This window comes from Melopsittacus undulatus, chromosome 6 (genome assembly GCF_012275295.1).
Source record: "Melopsittacus undulatus isolate bMelUnd1 chromosome 6, bMelUnd1.mat.Z, whole genome shotgun sequence".
Lineage (NCBI taxonomy): Eukaryota > Metazoa > Chordata > Aves > Psittaciformes > Psittaculidae > Melopsittacus > Melopsittacus undulatus.
The window spans coordinates 11,458,490-11,482,756 of NC_047532.1; the positions used below are offsets into that span (position 1 = coordinate 11,458,490).

The 24,267-nt window shown below is 43.2% G+C and overlaps 1 protein-coding gene across 6 annotated transcripts in view; it reads left to right on the forward strand.

The window, feature by feature from the left end:
- DOCK7 (dedicator of cytokinesis 7) overlaps positions 1-24,267 on the forward strand; it is a 109,082-nt gene that overhangs the window by 70,807 nt on the left and 14,008 nt on the right. For 3 of the 6 annotated variants that reach the window (XM_034064361.1, XM_034064362.1, XM_034064363.1), the window contains exons 23-41: positions 3,360-3,449; positions 4,442-4,537; positions 4,644-4,784; positions 4,931-5,044; positions 6,038-6,208; positions 6,938-7,077; positions 10,615-10,784; positions 11,493-11,647; positions 12,530-12,712; positions 13,197-13,332; positions 14,078-14,174; positions 16,511-16,607; positions 17,421-17,555; positions 18,232-18,384; positions 19,564-19,722; positions 19,978-20,078; positions 21,662-21,854; positions 22,833-22,976; positions 23,922-24,053. In XM_034064361.1, coding sequence (XP_033920252.1) covers positions 3,360-3,449; positions 4,442-4,537; positions 4,644-4,784; positions 4,931-5,044; positions 6,038-6,208; positions 6,938-7,077; positions 10,615-10,784; positions 11,493-11,647; positions 12,530-12,712; positions 13,197-13,332; positions 14,078-14,174; positions 16,511-16,607; positions 17,421-17,555; positions 18,232-18,384; positions 19,564-19,722; positions 19,978-20,078; positions 21,662-21,854; positions 22,833-22,976; positions 23,922-24,053 — 2,607 coding nt within the window. Of the gene's footprint in view, positions 1-2,053; positions 2,147-3,359; positions 3,450-4,441; positions 4,538-4,643; positions 4,785-4,930; positions 5,045-6,037; positions 6,209-6,937; positions 7,078-10,614; positions 10,785-11,492; positions 11,648-12,529; positions 12,713-13,196; positions 13,333-14,077; positions 14,175-16,510; positions 16,608-17,420; positions 17,556-18,231; positions 18,385-19,563; positions 19,723-19,977; positions 20,079-21,661; positions 21,855-22,832; positions 22,977-23,921; positions 24,054-24,267 lie in introns of all 6 variants that reach the window. The other 3 variants (XM_034064364.1, XM_034064366.1, XM_034064365.1) reach the window with 2 other exon arrangements.

Consider the following 24,267-nt stretch of genomic DNA (forward strand, 5'->3'; position numbering starts at 1 on the left):
ATTTCTGTTGCTTATTTTGCCTTCATTTGTGAATTGAAGCCACATAGATTTTATTCCCTACTAATGCAAATTTAAGTGTCTAAAAATACCTGTGCTGAGGTTCTATGCTTTTGAGTGTTCCTGCCATGCTGGAGATGTGCTGGGAAAGACGGGAAATGATTGTGGAGTTTCATTGCTCCAGCAGTGGATTGTCACAGATGTGTGCTGTGTTCCTGCACACATCCAGCTGCAGGTTGAACCCCAGAGATAGAAGAGAATTTAATAGCACTTTGTGAACTTTTGAGTGACTCTGCCAAACAATAAGAAGCTCTTGTGCTCTTTTATTTGCCGAAGAGGAAAGACTCTTTCCCTTTTCAGATGTTTACAACATGACTTGTGCTTCTGCAAGCACGGTATATGTATACCTTTAGCCCCAGAACCTAAGTGACGTGATTAGAAGCCCTGTGAGCAGAAATGTGAGTGTGAGAAAGGTGTTTTCAAAATCAGACTTGATATTACAAAACATGAGCTTAGTTCAGCATTCTGCAAAGTCCTTTCGACTTCAATTCACTGTGAGCAAAATAAAACATGTTTATGGGTCTGAGCAGGGCAGAAAGCTTTGATTTATTTCTTCCAAGAAGTAATTGAGATTAAAGCACTCTCCTTATATCTGTTCAGTATTTTTTTATTGGACATCTTAAGCAAAATTACAGCCTCGCTGGACTCTGCATAGAGGATAGCTCAGTGGATTAATGGTTTGAATCCCAGGTTACAGCCCTCACACTGGGCTCAACCTTGAGGGGGATTTTTCTTTGCAGCAAGAAATAGATTGTTAGGCTTGGTGGACTTTGCGGCAGATGATAATGGCTGTGATGAAATGGGCTTCATCTTTGCTTCAGGCATTGGGAAGAAGCCCTCAGTTGGCACAGGAACTACAATGAAAGCTCTCACTCATGTGAGGGTTGAAACAAATCTGTGGAATTTATAAGAAATTGATATTCAGTTGTGGCATTGCAAAACTGCTTCCATCAGAGCTGGCTCCTGAAACCAGGAAAATCCACTGCATCCTGCTGAATGGTCCTGACCTGGGAACAGCCTGTGTGACAATGTATCAGAATCCCAGACTGGTTTGGGTCGCAAGGGACCTTAAAGCTCATGCAGTTCCAACCCCTCCCATGGGCAGGGACACCTTCCACTGGAGCAGCTTGCTCCAAGCCCCTGTGTCCAACCTGGCTTAAACAACTTAACTTTAAATTTTTCCTTTTCTTCTTCTTGAGTGTCTTGAGAGAAAAAGGAAGCAGAAAGAGAGGAGGGATCCGCAGTAACTTTGCCCATACAATCCGCTGCAGGAGTAGAACTTGGAATACAAACTAGATTGAGCTCTTAAAAAGCAGGATGGTTTGTCAGATAATTGCTTGGCAAAACAGGTTGGTTCCAGAAAAGGTATGTGCTCTTTCCTGTATTGGCCACACCACCCAGAGAAAATACCCAGTGTGAGATCTTATTCGCAGGGTTATTCTACCAGCAGTGATGGGTTTTTATTCCATGAGCAGGAAACCCTATGAGAGCTGCCACTCAGTCTCTTCAAAGCTCCTCAGCATTTCCATAAGAGTTGTAGAACTTATAAACTGTAGCAAGCAGCCCACCCTAAAAGTGCTGCAAACCTCAGAGAGCATCCTTTGTGGTATTCACATCTGTGTGCCAGTTTTTCTCAGCCACACTGTATATCCAGGCTGACTCAATCTCCTGCAGTGAATGGGTTTAATCTGATTAAAGTAAGAGTAGGGTTTTTCATGAGGAAGGTAGTTCTTAATGTCAACCATTACAGAGAGGGCAAGTTGGACCAGAGCTGTCGAGAGTGTATATGTGTGTGATGAGATATAAAATAATCCTCTGGACTAAAATGTCTCCACTGACACCTAAAGATTCAGGCTGTTTTTTAACAGTGCTAACTGATGATGTGCTTGCAGTGTACCCGGTTTGATTGCTTTTAAGGACTAAGCTTTGACTACTGTATGGCATGCAACATGTAATATTTCTTTCCTTTCCCAACTGCTTTCTATTACATGCCCAGGGTTTAGACCGCTCCAATTCCTGGGTAAACACTGGTGGTCCAAAAGCAGCCCCATGGGGATCCAACCCCAGCCCAAGTGCAGAGTCAACACAGGTGGTGTCTTCGGTAGAGGTTGTTCTGGCTTTGTTCTCCCTGATGTTTCCCTGTAGAATATCTTCCCTTCGGTGTTTACTCCCATTTTGGTGATTTGGTGCCTTTTTTTTGTGTGTGTTTTTAACTATTTCTTTATTCCTTGAAAACTTTCTGAGTTTTCTTTTCTAATTTAGCATCTTCTCCCCCACCACCTCCCCACACTGCATGAAACCCCTCCAAACGCGTGGACATGTCCCCTTCTTTCATTTCAGTGGTTGCTGGTCTGTGAAATGTAAATGCTGTGACTGCTTTTCTTTTCTTTTCTCTCCTCTAACACTAGTTTCAGCTTCAGGTGCAGCACATTTCTAAGTGGGAACATTAATCACAGCTTCATAGTTTTGTCCATGTTTGCCATTTCTTTTGATGTTGCGAACCATTTCGCCATTCTCATCAAGCATTTAGTATCCATCGTCAAGTATTCCTTCATGACTGTTTGAGTGGAATATTGTTAAGCCAAAATTGATTGCCACATGTAAAATTCTCTCTTCAAACATGTAAATCTGAATGATGCAGCCAGTGACGTGCTAGGGCCAATTGTATCTGTTCTGTGTTGCAAAGTATGAAAACTTTCTAGCAGCTTCAGTCAAAAAAAGTTATTTAGCCCCAATTTGCCTGCTGCTTTCCACTGCATGGTTGCCTTGAGCGTACCTCTGAACTGTACCTCCTTTCAAGTGCATCAGAGTCCCAGTAATACTTAGTCTGAGTTCACATGCACCCATGGCAAATAATTTCTATCAGAAAGAGAACCTCAGGGATTTCCTTATTCCCTGTGCCAGTAGCAGTGTCGCTGTGGGGTACATCCCCATGTGCTTGGTCTCTGGTAGCTTGAGAGGTATGGACTGACATTACAAGTTTTACCTCCTTGACGTATGCATGCTGATAAAATGCAATGATGAAAAAGTTTCATGCTTTGCAGCATTAAGTGTCTTTGTGCATAAGAACATGCAGTTACTTAAATAGCCTGTATGTCTTGAAACAGTAAAAAGTACTGTCATTTTGTTCAAACCAAATCTGTAAATTAATAAGTGTTTGAGAATGCATAAAAAGGTGTAAAGGCAGTAAAAGCCTACAGTTGGAACAGTATTTTTGTAAACGTGCGTTGTCCTTGAGCTGCAAAACCCATCCACAGCAAACTTTAATGTCCTGTCATCATTCATTCATCTCCACTCCGTAGGCTACGGATCGAAGTTGTAATCGTATGTCTTCGCACACTGAGACGTCAAGTTTCTTACAAACATTAACAGGACGGTTACCAACTAAAAAGGTAGATTTCAGTGAAGACAATTGATCTTGTGGGGCAGGGAGGTCAAGTCATTCTGAAAACATGATGCAATCTATTCTTTCATTTATAGCCTGTTTTTTTCCGAGGTCATTAGGAGCTGCTGTTGCTTAGCACCTCTGAATATCCAGGCTGTAGTGAATATGAAGTATTCTGACAGAGCTGAATTGGGAAGAATAAAATGATCAGGAGTAGCTTGTCTGATTTAATGGCCATAGTGTTTGGAGCAGGTTTATTACTGGCTTTCAAAAAATATGAATAGCACTGTCTAGACATGTAAATGATACATTCTTGTGTGCAAAATCATGATGTGATGGCTAGCATTACAGATGTGTGCTGACCTCAGGTATGCAGGCATTAATCCAGCGAGTGAATGGGAGTTCCTTTCAAAGTGCACTCCCTTGCAGGAGATGAGATCCTACTAAACAATGTCAGAAAGGCAAATTGCCTGACTTGGGTAATGCAAATGTAATCAAACATCCAGTGTGTGGCTTGGTCTTCCTAAGAATAAGAATCTGAAAGCTGTTTCTTTGCCCTACATTTCTTTCTTGCTGTTTTAAGTCCTTTCTCACAGTAAATATACATCTTTATACAAGTTGCTTTATATGTCCACTTTTTACTCCTTTTTCCTGCAAAAATCAGACCAGGCAGAAAGGTAGAATTTTAAACTAAACTAATTTGAGCACCAAACTTTTTGGTTTTTTTGGGGGGTGGTGGAAAATTCTTTTGACACTCAAAATTCAATTTTGGAGCAAGATGCTGTGAAACGTTTCTCTCATCACATATCATCCCATCATCCTTCATTGTTAGTTGGGGATTTCTTTAAGGGATGCCACCACTGCTGTCACGTTCCCAGTTATTTTGCTTAACCTCATTGTTTGCCATACTTGCCATGGATCGTGCTACCATTTCTCATGCGGATTGTCTTGTGAGCTGGTGTCAAGGCTCGGGCTAACTCTGGATTTGAATCTCTGTAGCTTTTTCACGAGGAGCTGGCCTTACAATGGGTTGTGTGCAGCGGGAGTGTGCGGGAGGCAGCCCTGCAGCAAGCCTGGTTCTTCTTCGAGCTGATGGTGAGCAACCTGGAAACACCTTGCTTATCATTGTCTTACAGTTCCTAGTTTAAATCACAGGCAGCAACAACTGCGAGTGACTTGGTTGTAATTTATATCTCTATAGGTGAAGAGCATGGTGCATCATTTGTATTTTGCTGACAAACTGGATGCGCCAAGAAAGAATCGTTTTCCTGAGCGTTTCATGGATGATGTAACTGCTTTGGTCAGCACAATTGCCGGTGATATAGTCTCTCGGTTTCAGAAGGTAATGGCAAACAATTAAACTGAACTGAGCTCAATCAGAGCTGAGGCTCCAGACCTCCTGTGTGTTTGCTGGTGCCTACACCATGAATTGAAAACATACAGTGTGATCTTCATTTTCTGCCCCATTTTCCTCTTCCTTCTCTCTAGGATACAGAGATGGTTGAAAGGCTCAACACCAGTCTGGCATTTTTCCTCAATGACCTGTTGTCTATTATGGACAGAGGATTTGTTTTTGCTCTTATTAAGACCTGCTACAAACAGGTGAATGCAGATAAATATTATGACTTCACTGTGAACCATAGTCTAGCGTATTCTACCTTTCTTTGGGCAGACAGTGAAGTATGGACACAGAATTCTGCTGTTGAGGTCTTTTTAGAGCTAGCAAGGCATTCCCAGCAGTGATTTAGAGTTTACACCTTTCTGATTACTCTCTTAAAAGTGAATTAGGAGTAACTCCCTTGAGTGAATGGACGTGCAGCAGGAAGGAAGAATTATTCCCTCTGCTCACCATGTTCAGAGTAATTGCATCAAAATAAGTAGGAGGTTTTGTGAGGGAGCTCAGACTATCCTGGTTTGTCAGTGCATCTGCCAAGGACACATTGCCCCTGTGTGATCATATTGAGCATCAAGCTCCCCTTCCATCCTTCTGAAGATGCAAGGTCTCCCCCCCAGTTAGAAGAAGGGTTCCTATGTTACTTGTTAGGAAACTTGCAGTGTTGTGGCAGGGGAATCACCCTGAACCACAAAGTTTCATTTGACTGCAAACATCTGTGCTGACACTGGGTACGAAGGAGATGACAAGGTATCAGGAGCTTAGCCTTAGAGTCTGTAACATTTTATATAAGGGGCAAGAACAGCAATAGCATTTTTTGAGTTTTGTTGCTTACTGTAGATTAGCCAACCTCCATCTTTGACCTGTTAATGCATCACGGTGTGGTCCTGCTTCTCACAGCTCCCTACTGAAATCAATAGGATGTGGATATCATATGTGAAGTACCTATTTCTTCATTTGCTTATAGAAGTACGACTGTTATATACATCTTGTATTTATATATATGGCATTCACTGGGATGTTGATATCACTTGCACACAGAAGTTTAATCTGTAGCACAAAGAAGTGATGTGGATGTGATCATTTAATGATATCAAGCTCTTTAGTTCTGGCTTTGGGGAGCAGTGGTGGGACAGGGGGGCATATGCTGCATTTATATTGTCTTTTGGAGCTAACTACAATTTTATGGGCTAAACTTGCAGGTGTCTTCAAAGCTGTATTCCTTAACAAATCCAAGTAACCTGGCATCTTTGAGGCTGGACTTCCTTCGCATCATTTGCAGCCACGAACACTACGTCACCTTGAATTTACCCTGCAGCTTGCTCACACCACCTGCATCTCCATCACCATCTGTGTCTTCAGCAACCTCTCAGGTATGCTGCGTTGAGGATCCTTTGTGGAAATGCAAGCTGAGCTTTGCTGTAGCACATAAATCGTTGTTGTATCAGCTGTTTTCAGTCTCTGCTAATACTTGAAGTGTTTATTTAGAAATTACTTTTTCCTGACACATGGATTTTGACTTCTTTTATTACTGTAAGAAGAATACCCATATCCCTATCCCTGTATCACACTGTCTTTAGGGACCTAGTCCTCTCCTATACTGGACAAAGACATGAGCATAAATGAGCCATTAAAGAAAATGCTTTCTCCATTGTTACCCTTTTCTTACAACACAAGGGTCTTTCTAGCATACTGAAACTCAGTTGTAGCCTGCTCAGGAAGAGTCATTTGAATTAGCAAGTGTTACTCGAGCAGATCAATTAGTTGCAAAATCACGTAAACAAAATCAAATTAAAGCCTTCTTTAGCCTGAACAAGAGCATCTCTCCTAAGTTCAACTAATCCACTTTTAAAGGTTATTTGGCTTAACTTCCCTAAGGCCTGCCCCCTGGGTGGGAAGGCAATAACAACAAACAGAATTATAGAAGAATTAGTGAGCTCAGCTGTAGTGTAAGTAGATGTGCCTAGATCCAAACAAAAAAGGGAATCTATGTGAGGTTGTCTTTCATTCTGAATACTGCTTCTAGTGTAGTTCATAAGCTTTGACTGTGTGTTCCGAGGGGCCTCATTGTGCAGCCTCTGAAACTTGATTTCTTTTCACAGAGCTCTGGGTTCTCCACAAACGTCCAAGATCAGAAGATTGCCAATATGTTTGAACTGTCTGTGCCTTTCCGCCAGCAGCATTACTTGGCCGGGCTTGTGTTAACAGAACTGGCTGTCATTTTAGATCCTGATGCAGAAGGGTAAATCTTTACAGTTTGTTTTATCTTTTCCCAACGGTTTTCTCTAATTCCAAGCAAATGATGGCTGAGAATTAAGTTCTGACACAGCCAGAATTGAGTTAAATTCGTGAGCTGAGAGGATAAGAATCCAGCTCCTTAAAAGTCCTCTTTCTCCCTGTTCCTCCTGTTCATTACTTCCTTAGCCCTGCCTCTGTAAACATGATTTCAGTCACATTTTTCCAGCTGAGAAAAAAGGAAAGAGGTTCCTACTGGAGCCCACAGCAGCCGCATGGGCACTGCTGGAGCTCATAAGAGGAAAATAGCTTTGCTCAATTATAGCAAGAAAATAGTTGTCAACATTTAGGAAGTCTCTGTTGCTGGTGCTTTTCAGTGTTGCAATGTATTTTGCCTGTGGTCTTCCCAGCTCTTTTTAAATATAAATTATGCATTGATGAGGCCCCTGTGGGTTACATAAATAGACAAATAGAGTCAAGTATACGGAGTGTGTCGGTGACTTGCCTGGCTTGCACAGCAAATAGTTTTCTCAAGTAGGAGTGTAGCCTATAGTCCTGCCATCGAGGCTGTTACTTGTGTTATTTAGGACTGTATTCTGCCTTGCCTCTTTAAAATGGGTTCCAATGGAAGTTATTGATTGCTTCCACAGTCCTAAGTTCTCTCAGAGGCATTTTTCTCAAGGTGGACTCAGAAACATCAGCCGAGTCGACAAATTTTAATGATTCATGGTTAATTCTGCCCCTTTACCAAGAGGTCTCAGGAGTTAAACATTCATTCTGTTTCCTGTTGGAGAAGAAAGTGATGCCATAAATTAGAATATTTTCTTTATATGTACATAGCACACTGCAGTCTCATTTGTTTGCCCTGAAATGGAAAAGGCAGCAAATCTTTACCAATATACGCTGTCTGCAGAAATGGTTTTTGTAGCATAGGAGCATCCTGCTTGAAGGATAGAAACCAAATCCTGTCTCTGACTGTATCTGCCCTTGTTCTTCACAAATTTGCTGTTCTACCTGCTTCTTGAGCTCTCTCACCTTGCTATTCTCAGCACTTAAGCTTGGACCAGGTCAGTAATCCCTGCCCGGCTGCACAAAGGAGTTATCAGTGTGGTCTTGCTGGTGTCCACTGGGGAGACAGGTCCTCTCTCAAACCTTATCTAGACAGAAAAACCCCTTTATGCCTGTTCAGCTCTGGAGATACATTTTGATCAAAGCTCCTTAACTGTAGTGGAGGTTTATACCAGTATTGCATTTGGGTTTTAATGTTTTCCACAGTGACTTGTAGTTTGCAGTTTATTAGCTGGTCTCAGGCTTTGTCCTTCTGCATTTGTACTGGTAGATCCACTGTATAAAGTAAACCAGTCTGTTCAGATCTGCTTTTCCCTTGTATATGAAGACTTTTAAGAATCATGAAGTATCATCATCAGGTTATTATTAGAGGGTTCAGACCTGCCTCCCATGAAAAAGTTTTGGCCACCACTGGAAGAACTTCAACATCATTCCCAGTTGCATTATGCTACAGCAGGACAGGAGAGGGATGTCCATCTCAGTTGCTTATTGTGTTAGAGCTTTACCTTAAGCCTTAAATCTGTTCTGTCCTTACTCTTTTTGCTCCATTAGCAAATTATGTTAGATTCTAAGTCACCCATTTTATAAGAACTCTTTGGACTGAGTTGGACAGAAATGACTGCAGTACCCAGGTGGTGTGTTAGATGGATCCCTCTATGCTAGGTACAGCACAGTATCACAGTATGTTACGGTCCTCCTCCAGAGCACTCACAGTCTAAAAGCCAATACAATGTGCAGATGAAGGAAGCCAACTGAATGTGACCATTCCAGAGAGTGAGTCCAAGCAGCTAGACCCTCAGCAGATTGTCTCTGCAAACAATGCTGTGTGACCAGGTTGTTAACTCACATTGCTCATTTCGTAGTGCTCAGGTTGCCCGTATTGACCGATGTTGCTAGACAGAGAAGATCAGTATTTGGCTCTCAATATTCAGTGACAAAAGTCAGTTTCCCAAAAGTGTGTGCTCTTGACACAAATCCAGGCCAGGGCTGGGATTACAGAGGGGATGGTTGGAGGGCACCAAGATCAATTCATTGCATTATCAGCCAGAAAGGTTAATGGGCCGTATTTCCTCCTCTTCGCTATGGATTGATCCACCACGGTACCTACTTTGGTCTGGAAAAGTGAAAAGGGAAACCATGTAGCCCTAGGTTTGAATTACACTGCTTTATTTAGATGTGCTTTCCCTATATGCAGTTCTATGGCCTGCAGGATAGTTTCCCTTGAACTGTTAGAAACACAACGTAGGTGCCACTCCTTCAAACTAATACAAAGACTTTTCTTTATCCTTAATCTGAAGGAACCAGTCACTTAAATAAGCATTTCCTTCCTCATTGTTAAGGGTCTCAGTAATTACACACACAAGCAATTGTAGGCTCTCATTATGGCTTCATTAAAAAACCTCTGAAAGACATGTAGCTACAAGTAGCCAATGTCCTCCTAACCCATACTGCTATCTTTCAAATCATGTTAAACCTTCAACAATCCAGTCAAAGCCTCTCCTCATTTTTTAACCAGAACTCAACTCTACTTTCCAGGTAAAGTGGATACTGCCTGAAATTCAACACTTGTTTTAATACCTCAGGTCTGAACATTGAAGCTTATGTTTTGCTAATGCATAATGTATGGGCTTCCTTGGCTGCTTCATGCATGGGGTAAAGTTGTCTTCTTGGCCTGGTTTGCCTCCAGAAGCAAATAACTACCCACATACCTGCTATTTGCTCTGAGGGAGTTTTGCCTCGGTGTTGGCTGAGGGAATTGAAATGAGCAGAGAGATTATGGGGAGTTTTGGTTCTCAGGGCATGATTGGGCTCACACAGGGGGTCCTGCAAAAGGGGATGGTGCTTGGGCCCTGCCATCGTTTGCATCTTCATAATGAGGAAGACCATTTCTTGCTGGTTTTCCTTCTACTCCTTGATTCCTTTGTCACTTTCTATGCAGAGTGATGGATCATTCGTCTCCTGTTTTGATTGAATAATTGCATGGGGGGTCAGGGAACTGAAACAGGAACTTCCTGGCCATTAGATAAAAGCAATATTCTGTCTTAGAAGGGCATTTCTCTCTGTAAACGGTGTTAAAAAGAAGCAAAAAATCCCCACAACAAATAGTTTCACTAAACCCACTCTCCTCTCAAGTTTCTCTTGCTGTTTTCCATATTCCCTAAGTTCTCCTGATGGTCTTTAGTAGACTCGATAATTCAGCACAGCACTAGCTGGGGCTTTGGTTTTGTATAGGAAATATGAGAGTGTTCACATTATATTGGGTGTGCGCCTCTGAGATATTTGGGTACATTTTATATGGCCTTTCAGCATTTGTAAACTACACAGGAGATCCAAAAACACGTGTCCTGGCAGCTTACCTGGAGTTAAAAATAAAAAACAGGCTTTTCTTCTTCAGAGAAAGAAGCCACTTAGTTACAAAGTATAGTTTGCTTTGAAGGTATTAACTAATCTGTGTGACCCAACTCTCTTTGACCAGTTTATTTGGATTGCATAAGAAAGTCATCAATATGGTACACAACTTACTGTCCAGTCATGACTCGGATCCACGGTACGCTGACCCCCAGGTAAAGGCCCGGGTGGCAATGCTGTATCTACCTCTGATTGGCGTGATCATGGAGACCGTGCCTCAGCTTTATGACTTTACAGGTATTTTCTATTCTATGCTTTGAGTATGTGTTCATCTGCTCACTAAACTTGAGTGTTTGGGTTCTGAAATTGAAGCACAAAACCCTTTGCTATTGGACGAGATTGTGTCTCTGTCTGAGTTATAATTTTGACATGTTTTCCTATCTATTTCCTAAACTGCACTTGGAAAATGCATCTTCTGTGGCTGTTAACACTTAAAATCCACGTTTGCCCACTTGTTTGCATTAATTGAAAACTAGCAATTCATTTTAATCTAAATCTGGCTGGCTACTCTGTATGTGTAGCCAGCTTCCTCCTGTGTCTCACCAGCTTAAAAAGCCATCTCACATACTGTACAATTCCCATAACAATTCCAAAGGATAAGCAGAGTTCCTCCTTAGCATGTCCTCTGTCAGCGGGTCATTCCAGGGATGCTTTACAAAGTGTCCTGAAGAGCAGCAGATGTGGGTTACTTCAAATCAGGGTGGAAGGTCCAGTCTGGAATAGTTTGGAATTTATAGTTGTCTCCTACATCCTTTGAGTTTAGTGTTACAATGAAGATGCAACAAAAGAGTGAAGTATTCAAAGGGACAAAGGGTCTATTTTGAGAAGGATTCTAGACACTGAGGTTGTGTAGGTGGCATTTGAAAACTGTTGTTTGCTTTGTGTGACCTCAAATATAAGTCCTGTTGAGTTTGGGATTGACCAGATGCCCGTGTTTCTTGACAGAGAGCCACAATCAGCGAGGGAGGCCAAGCTGCGTCGCTGTCGATGATTACGAGAGCGAAGGTGGAAGCATGATAAGCCAGACAGTCGCCATGGCCATTGCAGGAACATCCGTCCCTCAGCTCACCAGGCCCAGCAGTTTCCTACTCACCTCATCGGTAAAAAGCCACCTCTCCCTGTTCCTTGACCCTCAGTCTGTGTCAACAGGCAAATATTTACGCATGCAGGTCCAGTGGGGCTGATCAGTGAGTGGTAGGGCCTTGTATCATTGTGCAGCTGGGTGTTACACAAGGAGGCAGGGGATGAATGGCAAGGGGAAAAAGTCACGTTTGTGTGTTGTTGTGCCAGTTTCAGAGAGGATTCAAGAAGTGCCAGGGAGGGATAAAACTCAGCAAACGTTTGAAACTGGAAGAATTCTGTTCTCTGATAAAGATTCCCTTGTTCTGAGACAATCCAGTAGAAGCTCTGTGAAGTGAAATGGTCATTATTAGCATTAAGTCCTGAGCAGAAATTCCTACCACATCCAAATCCCATCTAGCTGAAGACATCAATGGGCCCTTTCCCCTATTTTCTGCACAGGGAGGAAATCCTGATCCTGGTAACAGACAGGCCCTTCCATTTCTCTCTCCTTCTCCCTTTACTCCTGCATCAGAACTCCATTTTGATGGGTCTTAAGACACCCTGATACATACATGGGATAAGGAATGGAGCCCCTTTGCTTAATTGTTAATCTGCTGGGGGTTGTTAAAGGCATCTTGAGGAAAGTGGGCATTTGCTGTCTGAAGAGAAACACATTCATATAACTGGTTCAAACTGCTTCTCTCTTGTGGCTTCACTATCTGTGGGCTCCACTGAGCTGTTGGGTTGAGAAAGAGAAATATGTTTCTCCTGCTTCTTAGTGAAAAACATCTGTTCACCTTCTGTTCCTGTCTGGTAATGGTTTAGGCTGGGGTGGTAGCTGGTGTAGAACCTTTTAGTGATGATTGAAGTGTTTGGATGTGAAATACAATGTGGCAAATGTCTTGACCTGTCTGTTTTAGAGTGGCAGGCAGCACTCCACCTTCTCAACAGAGTCCAGCCGCAGCCTTCTCATCTGTCTCCTGTGGGTGCTCAAGAACGCAGATGAAAGCGTCTTGCAGAAGTGGTTCACGGACCTGTCAGTGTTGCAGCTCAATCGCCTGCTGGATTTGCTTTATCTTTGTGTATCCTGCTTTGAATACAAGGTACTGGTGTACTCTGTAAACCTCCTGAAGTTCCTTCTGGGGCTTGCCAAGGACCTTTGCACTCTGATCCCTTACACGACTGCAGAAAGGCATTTCCTGCTCTTTCCCAAGTATTTCCTGTATTCAGAATCCCAAGGCTGAGCACGTCTCTGTGCAGCCTCTAGCCTTATCCATGTTTACTTTTCAGCCATGTAGGTGTCTATGCCTTGTTTCACTTCTTAAGCAGTTTGTCCTGCTTGCCACTCGTCTGGGAACTTCTGCAGGGAAAGGGGATCATAGGTCTTGGTCATTTTGCTTGCTAGCACAAGAAGAGAGTTTCCTGTAGCAGTGCTGGAGTCTGGGTAGATTAGCTAGCCAGCAACTGAACGTGTATTCCCTTCTTTCTGTATGTCTTTAGACAGGAAAGATGTTTTGAGTTGTTAATGTTAAGAAAATGTCCCAAATTGAAGGAATCTTCCCTAATGCTCTCTTTTGAAACTTGCAGGGCAAGAAAGTATTTGAAAGAATGAACAGTCTGACATTCAAGAAGTCAAAAGACATGAGAGCCAAACTTGAAGAAGCAATTTTGGGAAGTATAGGGGCAAGGCAGGAAATGGTCCGAAGAAGCAGAGGACAGCTAGGTAAGTAGGGAAGTCTTCTTCCTTGCACTCATCTGTGGTTTGGGGTACTACCAGTCTTGATATTCGGGCAAAGAAGCCCCTAGAAAAAGCTGCAGTTTGCAGCATGCTTCTCTGGGGCTGCAGAATCCCTACACTTCCCCAAGTTCCATCTACAGGCAATTTATTTGTTACTGGATTGCTTTTGGGTACATGTGATCATATCTCATGTATGGGGTGTTTTTGCCTGAGCTTCTTCCAGTATAGCGTTTTTCAGAGCCACCTTCTAGTATGTCTTGTGCAAGGATCACAGCAAAAAACAGGCTGCCTGATCTTGCTCTGAAGATGCCTAGATGTTTCTGCTAACTTAATGAGGCTTGAAATAGCCAGTTGTGGGGGTAACAAACACCTTCTGATGATCTCTGCTGCTGATGTTGTTTGGAAGGAAGGATGGCGCAGGGGTTAGGATAAGAATCAGACTAGTGGTTTTGTCTCCTACTCTGCCACAGGCATCCTGGTGCATGTGAGTATCTCCAGTGTCTCTCCATTAGCTCTGTAGTAAGCTGGCATATGGATAGCTGCAAGTGAAGTTGCCTCTTCTGTCACTCAGCAGTGACAGGGTTAGGGGCCATGTAAACATCTTGGGTGAATGCCACAGCCTTGGGCTCTAAGAAGTCACAGTTTGCTGTCCCTTGTGAACAAACCTGGAGTTGCTACCCATGTAAACCAAACAGGATTAGATGACCACTGTTGTTTTGATATCCTGCAGAGAGAAGTCCTTCTGGGAGCGCTTTTGGAAGTCAAGAGAATTTGAGATGGAGAAAGGATATGACTCACTGGCGTCAAAACACAGAAAAACTTGACAAGTAACTCTACCTTATCTTTCTATATTAACAATGTGACAGTGCCTGTGGGAATGCTCTCCCTATAGGAGGTTAATGGCACCAGCCCACTTAGCTCTTGTGCGAGCAGGCTTGGTTGGAACAGGGCTGGCAGTGTGCAAATAGCTCTAAGTCCAGCACTGCCCTATCTAACTCTGGTTTTCCACTGTCCCTTGCTTCCTTAGATTTTAAGATGAGATTTGAAGAGACTGAGACAATCCATTGCCTTCTTAAAACCCTGTAGGAAGCTGTAATTTAGAGGGAAGATCCATTAACAGTTTTCACAGATAGCATATATATCTCATGTCATATTTCCTTTATTCCATAAGAGCACTCTGGAGTTCTCAAAGCTCATTTTCCTTTCCTGTCCTAATCCATCACTTTGATTGTTTTTCCACATGTGCTGTGCTTTTAGAAGCCACAAACCAGCCAGGTACTGTAGCATTGGTGTGCAGTTCTTCTAAATTGCCATTTTGTACATCTGCAGACTCAATCATCACAGCATTGTTTGTGATGCTTGGCAGAAGTTTTCAGTGTGTGTGTGCGCAACTGATTGGAATGAGCTCTTTTTGCTTATTACACCCATTTCCCTTAAAGTTCCCTCTCTTGGTGTGGTTCAGTCTGGAGGGCTCAGGGGTTGTGTTTGAGCTTTGCTGTGCACGTTTTCTGTTTCCTCAAATTGCAACCTGCAGCCTCCATCCTCCCAGCAAAAGAATTCTTCCTAATCCTAGGAAAGCAATCTCAGCACAAGTGAAGCTTTGAAGAAACTGGGGGATGGGGACCTTGGAGCCCAGATGGAGATCAGGCCAAATTTTACTCTTGAAGACACTGACAGAGTACATCTTTACAGCTTCTAATGCTTTGTCCAACACACGAATGTAATCTCTTGTTATGTCAAGTGGTGGCTTTTTATCCAAGACTTCTGTCCTGTTGAGGCATTGAGAAGGCCAAACGACCAGTGTGTTTCAGCCTGCTAATGAAGTGATGTAGGTATGAATTCCACAACTCCAGAGCTGGCAGAGTTACACCAGATTAAAATTTGGCCTGAAGAGCTCATCAGTTCACTGCTGGCAGTGGATCTGAGCCCCCTCCTTCCCAGAAGAACCTCAAGTACAGAGTAACAGCTGTGGAATACCTTGATGCTCAAAGGATGGTGTCTGACTCCACAAAAGAATCTGCTTAGATAACTCCACAAACCTACTTTTTAATTCATACTTGCTCACTGTGACTTTGGTCCATCCCACTCCATTCCTATGGCACCGCAAGTCTGTCCTGCATGCATAGGTAGATCCTGGCCCTTTGAAATCTAACAAGGAAGACTTCACACCAAGGATTGTGCACAACTAATTGCAGGTGGTATTGGTTTATGCAGATGGTGTTATTTTATATAGGGTCAGGCCTCAAGTTTTCATATTCTGGAGCCTGAATGGTACATCATTGTGTCTGGCTCAGCTCCCAGAGGAAGCAGAGTGTGGCAGGGGAAGGTTGCTGCAGTATAGATCCAAGAGCTGAGTCATCTGACATCCCCTTGGTGCTGTATTTTGCTTGATTTGATCAGTTCCTGCTGGTCACACTCCTGCTGTCATTTGGCCTGGCAGGAGGCTGATGGAAATGACATCTCTGGTAGGGCAGACCGTAGTTGATCTCTTCGAATATACTACTGGATCTTTGCTACATGCAGCACATCATTGCTGCTGAATTCCTGGGGCTACTGGTGTGACTGGGTGTATGAACTTTGTAGACTTTCCAGGAAAGTGAGTGCCTGGCATTGAACAGCAACATCCTGTAATTTTTCTTGGAGAGGAAGATACTTTTCAAGTACTGTAATGTAATACAGCTTGAGTGACCAAAGATTGCACCCTAACAGTATGCACTCTGTGCTGCAACCAGTCTAGCTGCTGGGCTCCACAGTGCCGACATACCAGCGCCTGTAGCACCACCGTGTGTCCATAGCCTATAACATGAAGCTGTATGTTCTGTTCCTGGTTGTGCTCTTGCATGCCTAACGATGCTGCTAAACGAGTTTTGAGTTGGACTTTGATTCTAAACTGTTGTTGTGTCCCTGGGAGAGCAAGGAAGTGTTGGAAATAGTGTGATCTCTCCTAGCATGGTCAATGTAACTCCTGTCTAAGTTTGTATATGTAAAAAAACAAGTCTTTCTTTGTGTCCTCTTAATGGATGCATTGTAGTGTTGTCCAGTAGTAAATATACAAGTTGGAACTGGGAGTTTCCTGCTAATGAGAAGATGATTTTTGACAGGAGAAGATGGAGATCTACTTCTTAAACAGAAAGTAATTTTATTCCTTTCTTCTCTCAATTAGATCAAGGGCAGAGATAGAACACGAGGCACTTATTGATGGGAATCTTGCAACAGAAGCCAATCTGATTATTTTGGATACACTAGAGATAGTTGTACAGGTAAGGATGATAAGAAATAGAGATATAACAGCATTACTGTCACCTGGTCAGGCAGCAGGTTGTTAAATCAAACCTTCTTGCTGCTCTTAACTCCCTGAATGCTGTCAGAACTGGGCAGCTCTCCTAATGCCTCTCTTAATCCTCAACCCGTAACAATCTGTTTTTATACTGCAGTAGCTTCCTTTGGCCTTTTTGCAAGTTGTTCACTTTTTTTGGTATAAGAGGTGGTTGTTCAAAAACTCAGTAATGAACTGCAAAAAAGAAGTCCTACCCTGTTCTAACCAATTCCTGTAGGTCTTCCCAAATCTGCTTCAAGTCATCAAGTTCCAGGTCAGCCTCCTGTATCTGTATTTACTCTGCACAGTGCAGAAAAGCTTCCAGGTCCTTAGTGTGTGTGCACAAGTGAGCAAGGACACGTGGTACTTTTGTTCCCTGCTTTCTGTACTAATGGAATCAGGGCATGGGCTGGAAGCAGGCAGCAGCAAACTTATCAGATCCACCTCTGAGCTGCAGAGAGACCCAGGAATCCCAAGGGTTGCACCTGGATAATCCACCCAGAGATCAGCTGCAGAACAAGGTCTTCAAAGGTCAGAGCCTCATCAGGTAGATTCCTCAGGCTTTAGTGCATGGATCAGGTATTCATTACCTGGGGGCTGATTCAATAATGTGACTGTTTTGCAGGCCCATCTAAGTGGATAATTTCTATATGCCAAAGGGCTTTTCAGCAGGGTTATTCTCTTCCTTTGTCTTACACACAGATACACATGAGAGGTTAATTTTTGCTCATGTAACTCGATTTCCTTTTGTCTGCAGACTGTTTCTGTGACAGAATCCAAAGAGAGCATCCTTGGTGGGGTGCTGAAGGTGCTTCTGCACAGCATGGCCTGCAACCAAAGTGCACTTTATCTCCAGCACTGCTTCGCCACACAGAGGGCTTTGGTTTCAAAGGTGAATTTCTAGTGGATGCTATAACATCCAGAACAGCACAGATGGAGGATGGGACTGTTTTCTCTTCCTTTGCATTGGGGTCATTTCACTAATTGTTTAGTATTTTGTGCGGTATTGAATCTCAGGAAGTGTGGTCTGGGGGTTGATAAAACCTGGCTGCTTTTCATGATCAGTACCTGTATTTATGCACTTCAGGTTTGGCTGCATACAAAGGTACAGTTCACACAGCCCACATGTGGTATGGGTTCCTGCTCTCCAGCAATCAGTGGGCAGAGGCACTGAGCCAGTCAGGAACATGAAGCACAAGTAGAATTTAAGCTGTAAAAATATCACTTCAAATGGATTTGTTTTCCTGGGCCTATAATTTAAACCATTTCCCATTTTCTGTGGGTATACTAAGTTTTAAGCCTGAGGAACTGATATAAGTTGGTCTAAAGGTGTAGATACAGGAGTAAGTTGTGGGGTAGGTGAAAAGAGTTGCCTTTCAGTCTGCTTGCCTTACTGTATTTTACAGTACAGTGAAATGATCAGTGAAGTCAGCATCATTCCCCAAAACAAAGGGGATTGGAATTCCTCTAATGCCAGTGCATGCTCGTTGCTGAGGCTTGCCCTGTCCTATTTGAGTGCTTATTTCTGCCTATCCAAGCACTCATTTTCTCCTGTGCTGTTTTTCCAGTTCCCTGAGCTGCTGTTTGAAGAAGAGACTGAGCAATGTGCAGATCTGTGCCTGAGGCTCCTGAGACACTGTAGCAGCAGTATCAGCACGATACGGTCGCATGCAAGTGCCTCTCTTTACCTTCTTATGAGGCAAAACTTTGAGATTGGGAATGTGAGTATCCTGCTGCACTTTGGTTGGTTGTTACATGTAAACCAGTTGGGAATGCTGGATGGAGCTCTGTGCATTCCTGTGGGAGAAAGGCTGTTGGAGGGTTTACCACTGAAACAAGCATGACATGCAGAGGGAAGAGATGAACGCAGCAGTGACATGGCTTTGCCTTGCTCTTGGTCTTGCAGCACCTCACACTGCTGGTCAGTGTGTGGCAGGAATATCCAGTCACCAATGTCAGAGTCTAAGCTGTATGCCTGGAATCACTTAGCAGCCAAACTGCCTCTCATGTTGATTTATAGAAAGATGTAGAGCCTGGAATGTCCACTGCAAGAGTTCCCAAACCTGTCAGTTTGGAAGGTTTTCATGCTCTTTATGTTGGACAGTTTGCACTCAAAGGGCTGTTTGGAGTAGCTCCCCTCTGCCTTGCTTTCACACACCTCTAGGTGAGAGCAGAAACTGTCACATAGCCCTTCTTGTGCCACAGCTGGTGTGTGTGTCCTTTCTGAATGGGCTGTGTCAGTGGAAGTGAGTTAGCAATGCTGGGATTTTGTTTTCATTCAGGTCTTACCTCTAATTCCATCTTAGCTTGACTCACCCATGTGTGCTTTAAATTAGTAAGATTTCCAGCCTTAACTCTTCCCATTGGTATTTTGTAAGCATAACTGTAGCTAGGTGTCACAAAGTGCTCCTCCAGACATCTTTGTTTAAACTGCTTTGGTTACAGTCCCCCACAGGGAGTAGCAGAAATGGAGGGACCCACTGTATCTGGGCCCTGGGACTTAGTCAGTTGTCAGCAGTGAATGAACAGTGACTCCAGTTTTTAGGCTAGACCAAACCAAAAGCAACTGTTTAGAGTGAAGGCTGTACCATGAGAGGGAGATGAGCACCATCTTCTTCAGTGTATGTGAGAGGAGAGCATGCAGAAGGGGAGAAAACTAGAACTTTTGCAGGAGAACCTTCAGCTGGAACTAAATAATACCGTGATCAGATTATGAAGTTCGGCAGCACCAGAGGTTCAAGTGTAATCACTGCTCTGAGACAGCCCTTTCTCACTTGAGTGTTCTGTTTTGCATCAGGAGTCTGTCAGGAGGAGGGTGCCATAATGAGAGCACTGATATGGCAGCAGACCATTGCAGTGCCTGTGGGTTGTTAAATGCCATACCAATACCTCTGTTGCAGAACTTTGCCAGGGTGAAAATGCAGGTGACCATGTCACTCTCATCCCTGGTGGGGACATCCCAGAACTTCAATGAAGAGTTTTTGCGACGTTCCCTGAAGACTATTTTGACATATGCTGAAGAAGATCTGGAACTCAGGGAGACAACATTTCCTGATCAGGTAAAAGAACTACCACAAGAGAAGGAATGTGTAGTTCATTGATAGCCTGTCTTTAAACCTCCATCTAGAGCTGGAATTTACATGCATTCCCTGAAGGTATTATTTAAATAACCTCAGTACATAAACCCCAGGTCCGTGATTAACTCTGACAACAAGATGCAAACAGACCAAGGTTCAGAGTGACTGTGGTCCTAACACAGCAGTGTTTAGCTCAATTCCCATTGCCAGTTCATTACAGCAGTATGTTTTTTACAGGTCCAGGATCTAGTGTTCAATCTCCATATGATCCTTTCTGACACAGTTAAAATGAAGGAGCACCAGGAAGATCCAGAAATGCTGATTGACCTGATGTACAGGTAGAGTTTGTAGCCATTGCACCGTAGGGACAGTAGATGTCAGTGCTCCACATGGTGTTAGAACAAAGCCTAGCAGCTACTGCACTTCCTGTATTTAGAGTGTGAGGTATTACATTGCTGTGAACTTGGATTGCTTGGGGTTTATTAGCAATTATTTCACTTTGAACTAAAATCCTGTTTTAAACTGCTTGCTGTGATTCCCGTTTTACCCGAAAACAAGGCAGCTACTTGTTCTTTGGTTTTGTATTCAGATGTTGCATATTTGAGCACTCAGATTTTAGAGCAGTTCTGAGTCTCAGTGCTCATGGACCAGCAGGTGTGTGTCTGTTGTGTCTGAATGTGATGTTAATAGGTTTTAGTTGGAATTTATGAAGCTTATTGTGAATAAAAGTAGTTTCCATTGCCCAGCAGTCTCTGACAACCTTATCCTTTATGTGAGTGTCCTGGGTTAAGCTGTAACAGGTATTTTTCTCCTTCCTAGTAGCTGGTGCGGTGCTGTGTTTGTGCTTTAGTCTGGGAGCAATAGTGACAACTCTCCCTGCTTGCAGCAGGGAAAACTTAAGGATGTTCCAGAACCTGCTTGCTCACAAGGCTTTTCAGTGGTTGTAGTGGCTTAAGCCCGGCCAGCAAGAAGGTACCACTCAGCTGCTTGCTCACTTCCCCCTTCCTCCCCTCAATAGGATGGGGAGGAGAATCAGAAAAAAGGTAAAAACCTATGGTTTGAGATAAGAACACTTTAATAATTGAAAGAAAAGTAAAATATAATACTAAATAGCAATAACAGGAAATAAAGAGAGTGAGAGATTGAGAGGAAGGAATAAACACTACCACCCCCAAAAAACCCCTCAAGTGATACCCATAACAGTTGCTCTATACTGGGCATGACATTCCATGGTATGGAATATCCCTTTGGCTAGTTTTGGGTCATCTGTCTTGGCTGTGCTCCATCCCAGCTTTTTGTGCCCCTCCTCACTGGTAGAGCATGAGACTGAAAAGTCCTTGATCAGGGTAAGTGCTACTTGAGCAACAACTAAACCATTGGTGTGTTATCAGCATTGTTCTCGTACTAAAGCCCAAACACAGCTGCTAGGAAGAAAATTCACTCTATCCCAGCTGAAGTCAGGAGACTGGTGGCACTTATGCAAAAGATAATCCAGAGCCACATTAAGGTCCCAACGACCACATTGCATGGCGTTGCAATGGTCCTGAAGGCTTCTTAGAAGGCAGGAGAGGCTTTGTCATAAGCAACCAGGCCATTCTGCTCTGATTGTCCAACACCTTTGGTTTACTATCAGTATTGAAATGAAATATAATCAAGAGCTTCAGCAAGTTACCCATAACATTCTGACATCAGGGGGTAGCTGCAGTTGCCTATCACTAACTGGTTTAGGAATCTATAAAGTAATTTAGGGCAACTTTCTATTTATATATAAATATTTATATATTTATATATTTATATTATATATTTATATATTTATATAGCTTCTTATTTCATGTATTTCTAGATATCCAACCCTGGAAGGTGGTTGTTGTTTAAGCAAAAGTAACTAAAACCTAATCACAGAGGTTTTCTTTTTAATTAGGATTGCAAAGGGCTATCAGAATTCCCCTGACCTGCGCCTCACATGGCTGCAGAACATGGCTGGGAAGCACTCTGAGAGGAGCAACCACGCTGAATCAGCCCAGTGCCTGGTCCACTCTGCAGCCTTGGTGGCTGAATATCTGAGCATGCTGGAAGACCGAAAATACCTCCCTGTAGGGTGTGTTACATTTCAGGTGGGAATTATCCTCCGTATTGTACAATTGGGTTATGTCATCTGCTGCTGAGACACAAATATGCCCGGTATTTCTGTGCCGGTGTACTCGTGCTGCACTGGATTTGTTCTGGGAAGAATGCATTACAACAACCTCTGAAAAACTTCATTATGCTTGAGGAGGCCGGGGCTGGAGCAGCTCTGCTCTGGAGCCAGGCTGAGAGAGCTGGGCTGGGGCAGCCTGGACAAGAGAAGGCTCCTGAAGGGGAGACCTGAGAGCAGCTCCAGTGCCTAAAGGGGCTGCAGGAAAGCTGGAGAGGGGCTTGGGACAAGGGCCTGTAGGGACAGGCCAAGGGGAGTGGCTTGAACCTGCCAGAACAGGGGAGACTGAGCTGAGCTCTTAGGCAGAAGCTCTTCCCTGTGAGGGTGCTGAGGTGCTGGCACAGGGTGGCCAGAGAAGCTGTGGCTGCCCCATCCCTGGCAGTGTTCAAGGCCAGGTTGGACACAGGGGCTTGGAGCAAGCTGCTCCAGTGGAAGGTGTCCCTGCCTGTGGCAGAGGTTGGAACTGGATGAGCTTTAAGGTCCCTTCCAACACAAACCAGGCTGGGATTCTATGAAGACTGTCTTGGTTCCCTCTGATCTTTACATTCATAGGCTGAGTGAATGCAGTTATTTTTATTTTTCCATTGAAGTAATGGGTTTATAATAACCTATTTGATCTAGCCAGTGCATAGTTCTTGTGACTAGTAATCTTAAGCAGGTCAATACTGAGCAGAGCAAGCAAGCACATACTTAGCTTTGAGTGTTTTTAGGTGGACTGGTCCAGTTAGCTTAAGCATGTGCTGAAGTACCGTGCTGATTCAGATGGAAATTAAACAAATGCATATGAAAACTGCCTCTAAAAATGTACAGACTCAATTGAAAACCAGCTAGTTTTCAAAGTATTGAAAGTGTTGAATGTTGTTTATATTGAGTGGAAGTATTTTCTCTCTCTCCTTAGAACATATCTTCCAATGTTTTGGAAGAGTCAGCTGTTTCTGATGATGTTGTATCACCAGATGAAGAAGGTATCTGCTCTGGAAAGTATTTTACAGAAGCTGGTCTGGTGGGATTGCTGGAACAGGCTGCAGCATCTTTCTCCATGGTAGAAGACTTTAGTTTCTTTATGTGTTTTCTTCAGTAGCCTTACACTGCTGGGCACCGTGAAGTGTTTTGTCTATGAGACTGAGTAATTCTATTGTAACTGCTTCAGCTTGATGGAGCCTTTGAGTTTTAGTTGCTCAAGACAGCCCAATTTGCCCTCTGGAGTAACTGTGCAAAGAGTGGGATCTGCAACCAAGAGGCCTTTGTGTATTTCCAGTGTCTTTCACATCAACACTGCACATTTGGAAGCTCACAATAGTAAAGAAAGGCCGTAATGTTTTTCCTCCTCTTCAAAAAGAGTGGGTTGAGAGCTTTGTGCGAGCAGTGTTAATGGGCTGGTAGCAGTGTATCCATCAGAAACCAAGGAAAGCAAGTGAATCATTTCCCACAGCACAATATAAGATGTCATTTGATGGGGCTAAGCACAAGCAGCAAAAACTCCAAGGCTCAGACCTAGATTCCCTGCTGTGGGCTGGCTAAGCCATAGGATGCAGTGTCTCTGCCTGTGGTGGGCTGGAACCCCTCTGTTAGAGACATTCTGTGGAAACTTCATAAGGCCCATCCCTTGAAGTGCAAAAAGTGGATGCAGAAATCATTTAGGTGAAGATGCACCTGTACGGTGCACTTAAGCTTCTGTATTTACTTCTCATAGATTTAATTAGGATTCTGTTTGGCCTGTTGTGCTCTTATGCACATATCCATCCAAAATATCCCAGGTTTGGTTCCACTGGTAATTTTATTTACTAGTAGCAGTGTGTAATGCATTAAGCTCTTAATTTCAGGGGTAACTGAGTATTTTATTCCATTCATGTATGGGTATATTTTAAGAAAAGATGCCAATTATATCACAGTGGTATTTAAGCCACCTTTTCACTTTGCAGTTTCATACTTTAAATGCTGATAGTATGTATTCTTGCTGTTGAATTGATGGACCTTCTTTTTGTAGGCTGGCATGTATGAAGCAGTTAATGAGGTTTACAAAGTCCTTATTCCTATTCATGAAGCTAATAGAGATGCCAAGAAGCTATCTACTATTCATGGTAAACTTCAAGAAGCATTCAGCAAGATTGTGCACCAGGTAATGGTTTGAATTTTCAGCTGCAATGGGAATTGTAAAGAACCTTCAAATGCCCAGTGCAAATAAAACCTGTCCAGTAAGGAAAGCATTTTAGTCAGATTACATGAGAATTATCAGATGGTGATCCACAGTAAATGCAAGGATTGCTAGCAGGATTTTTTTCTCTCTGGACATTTAACATGAAAGAACATCATATACCAAGAAATGTCCAAGA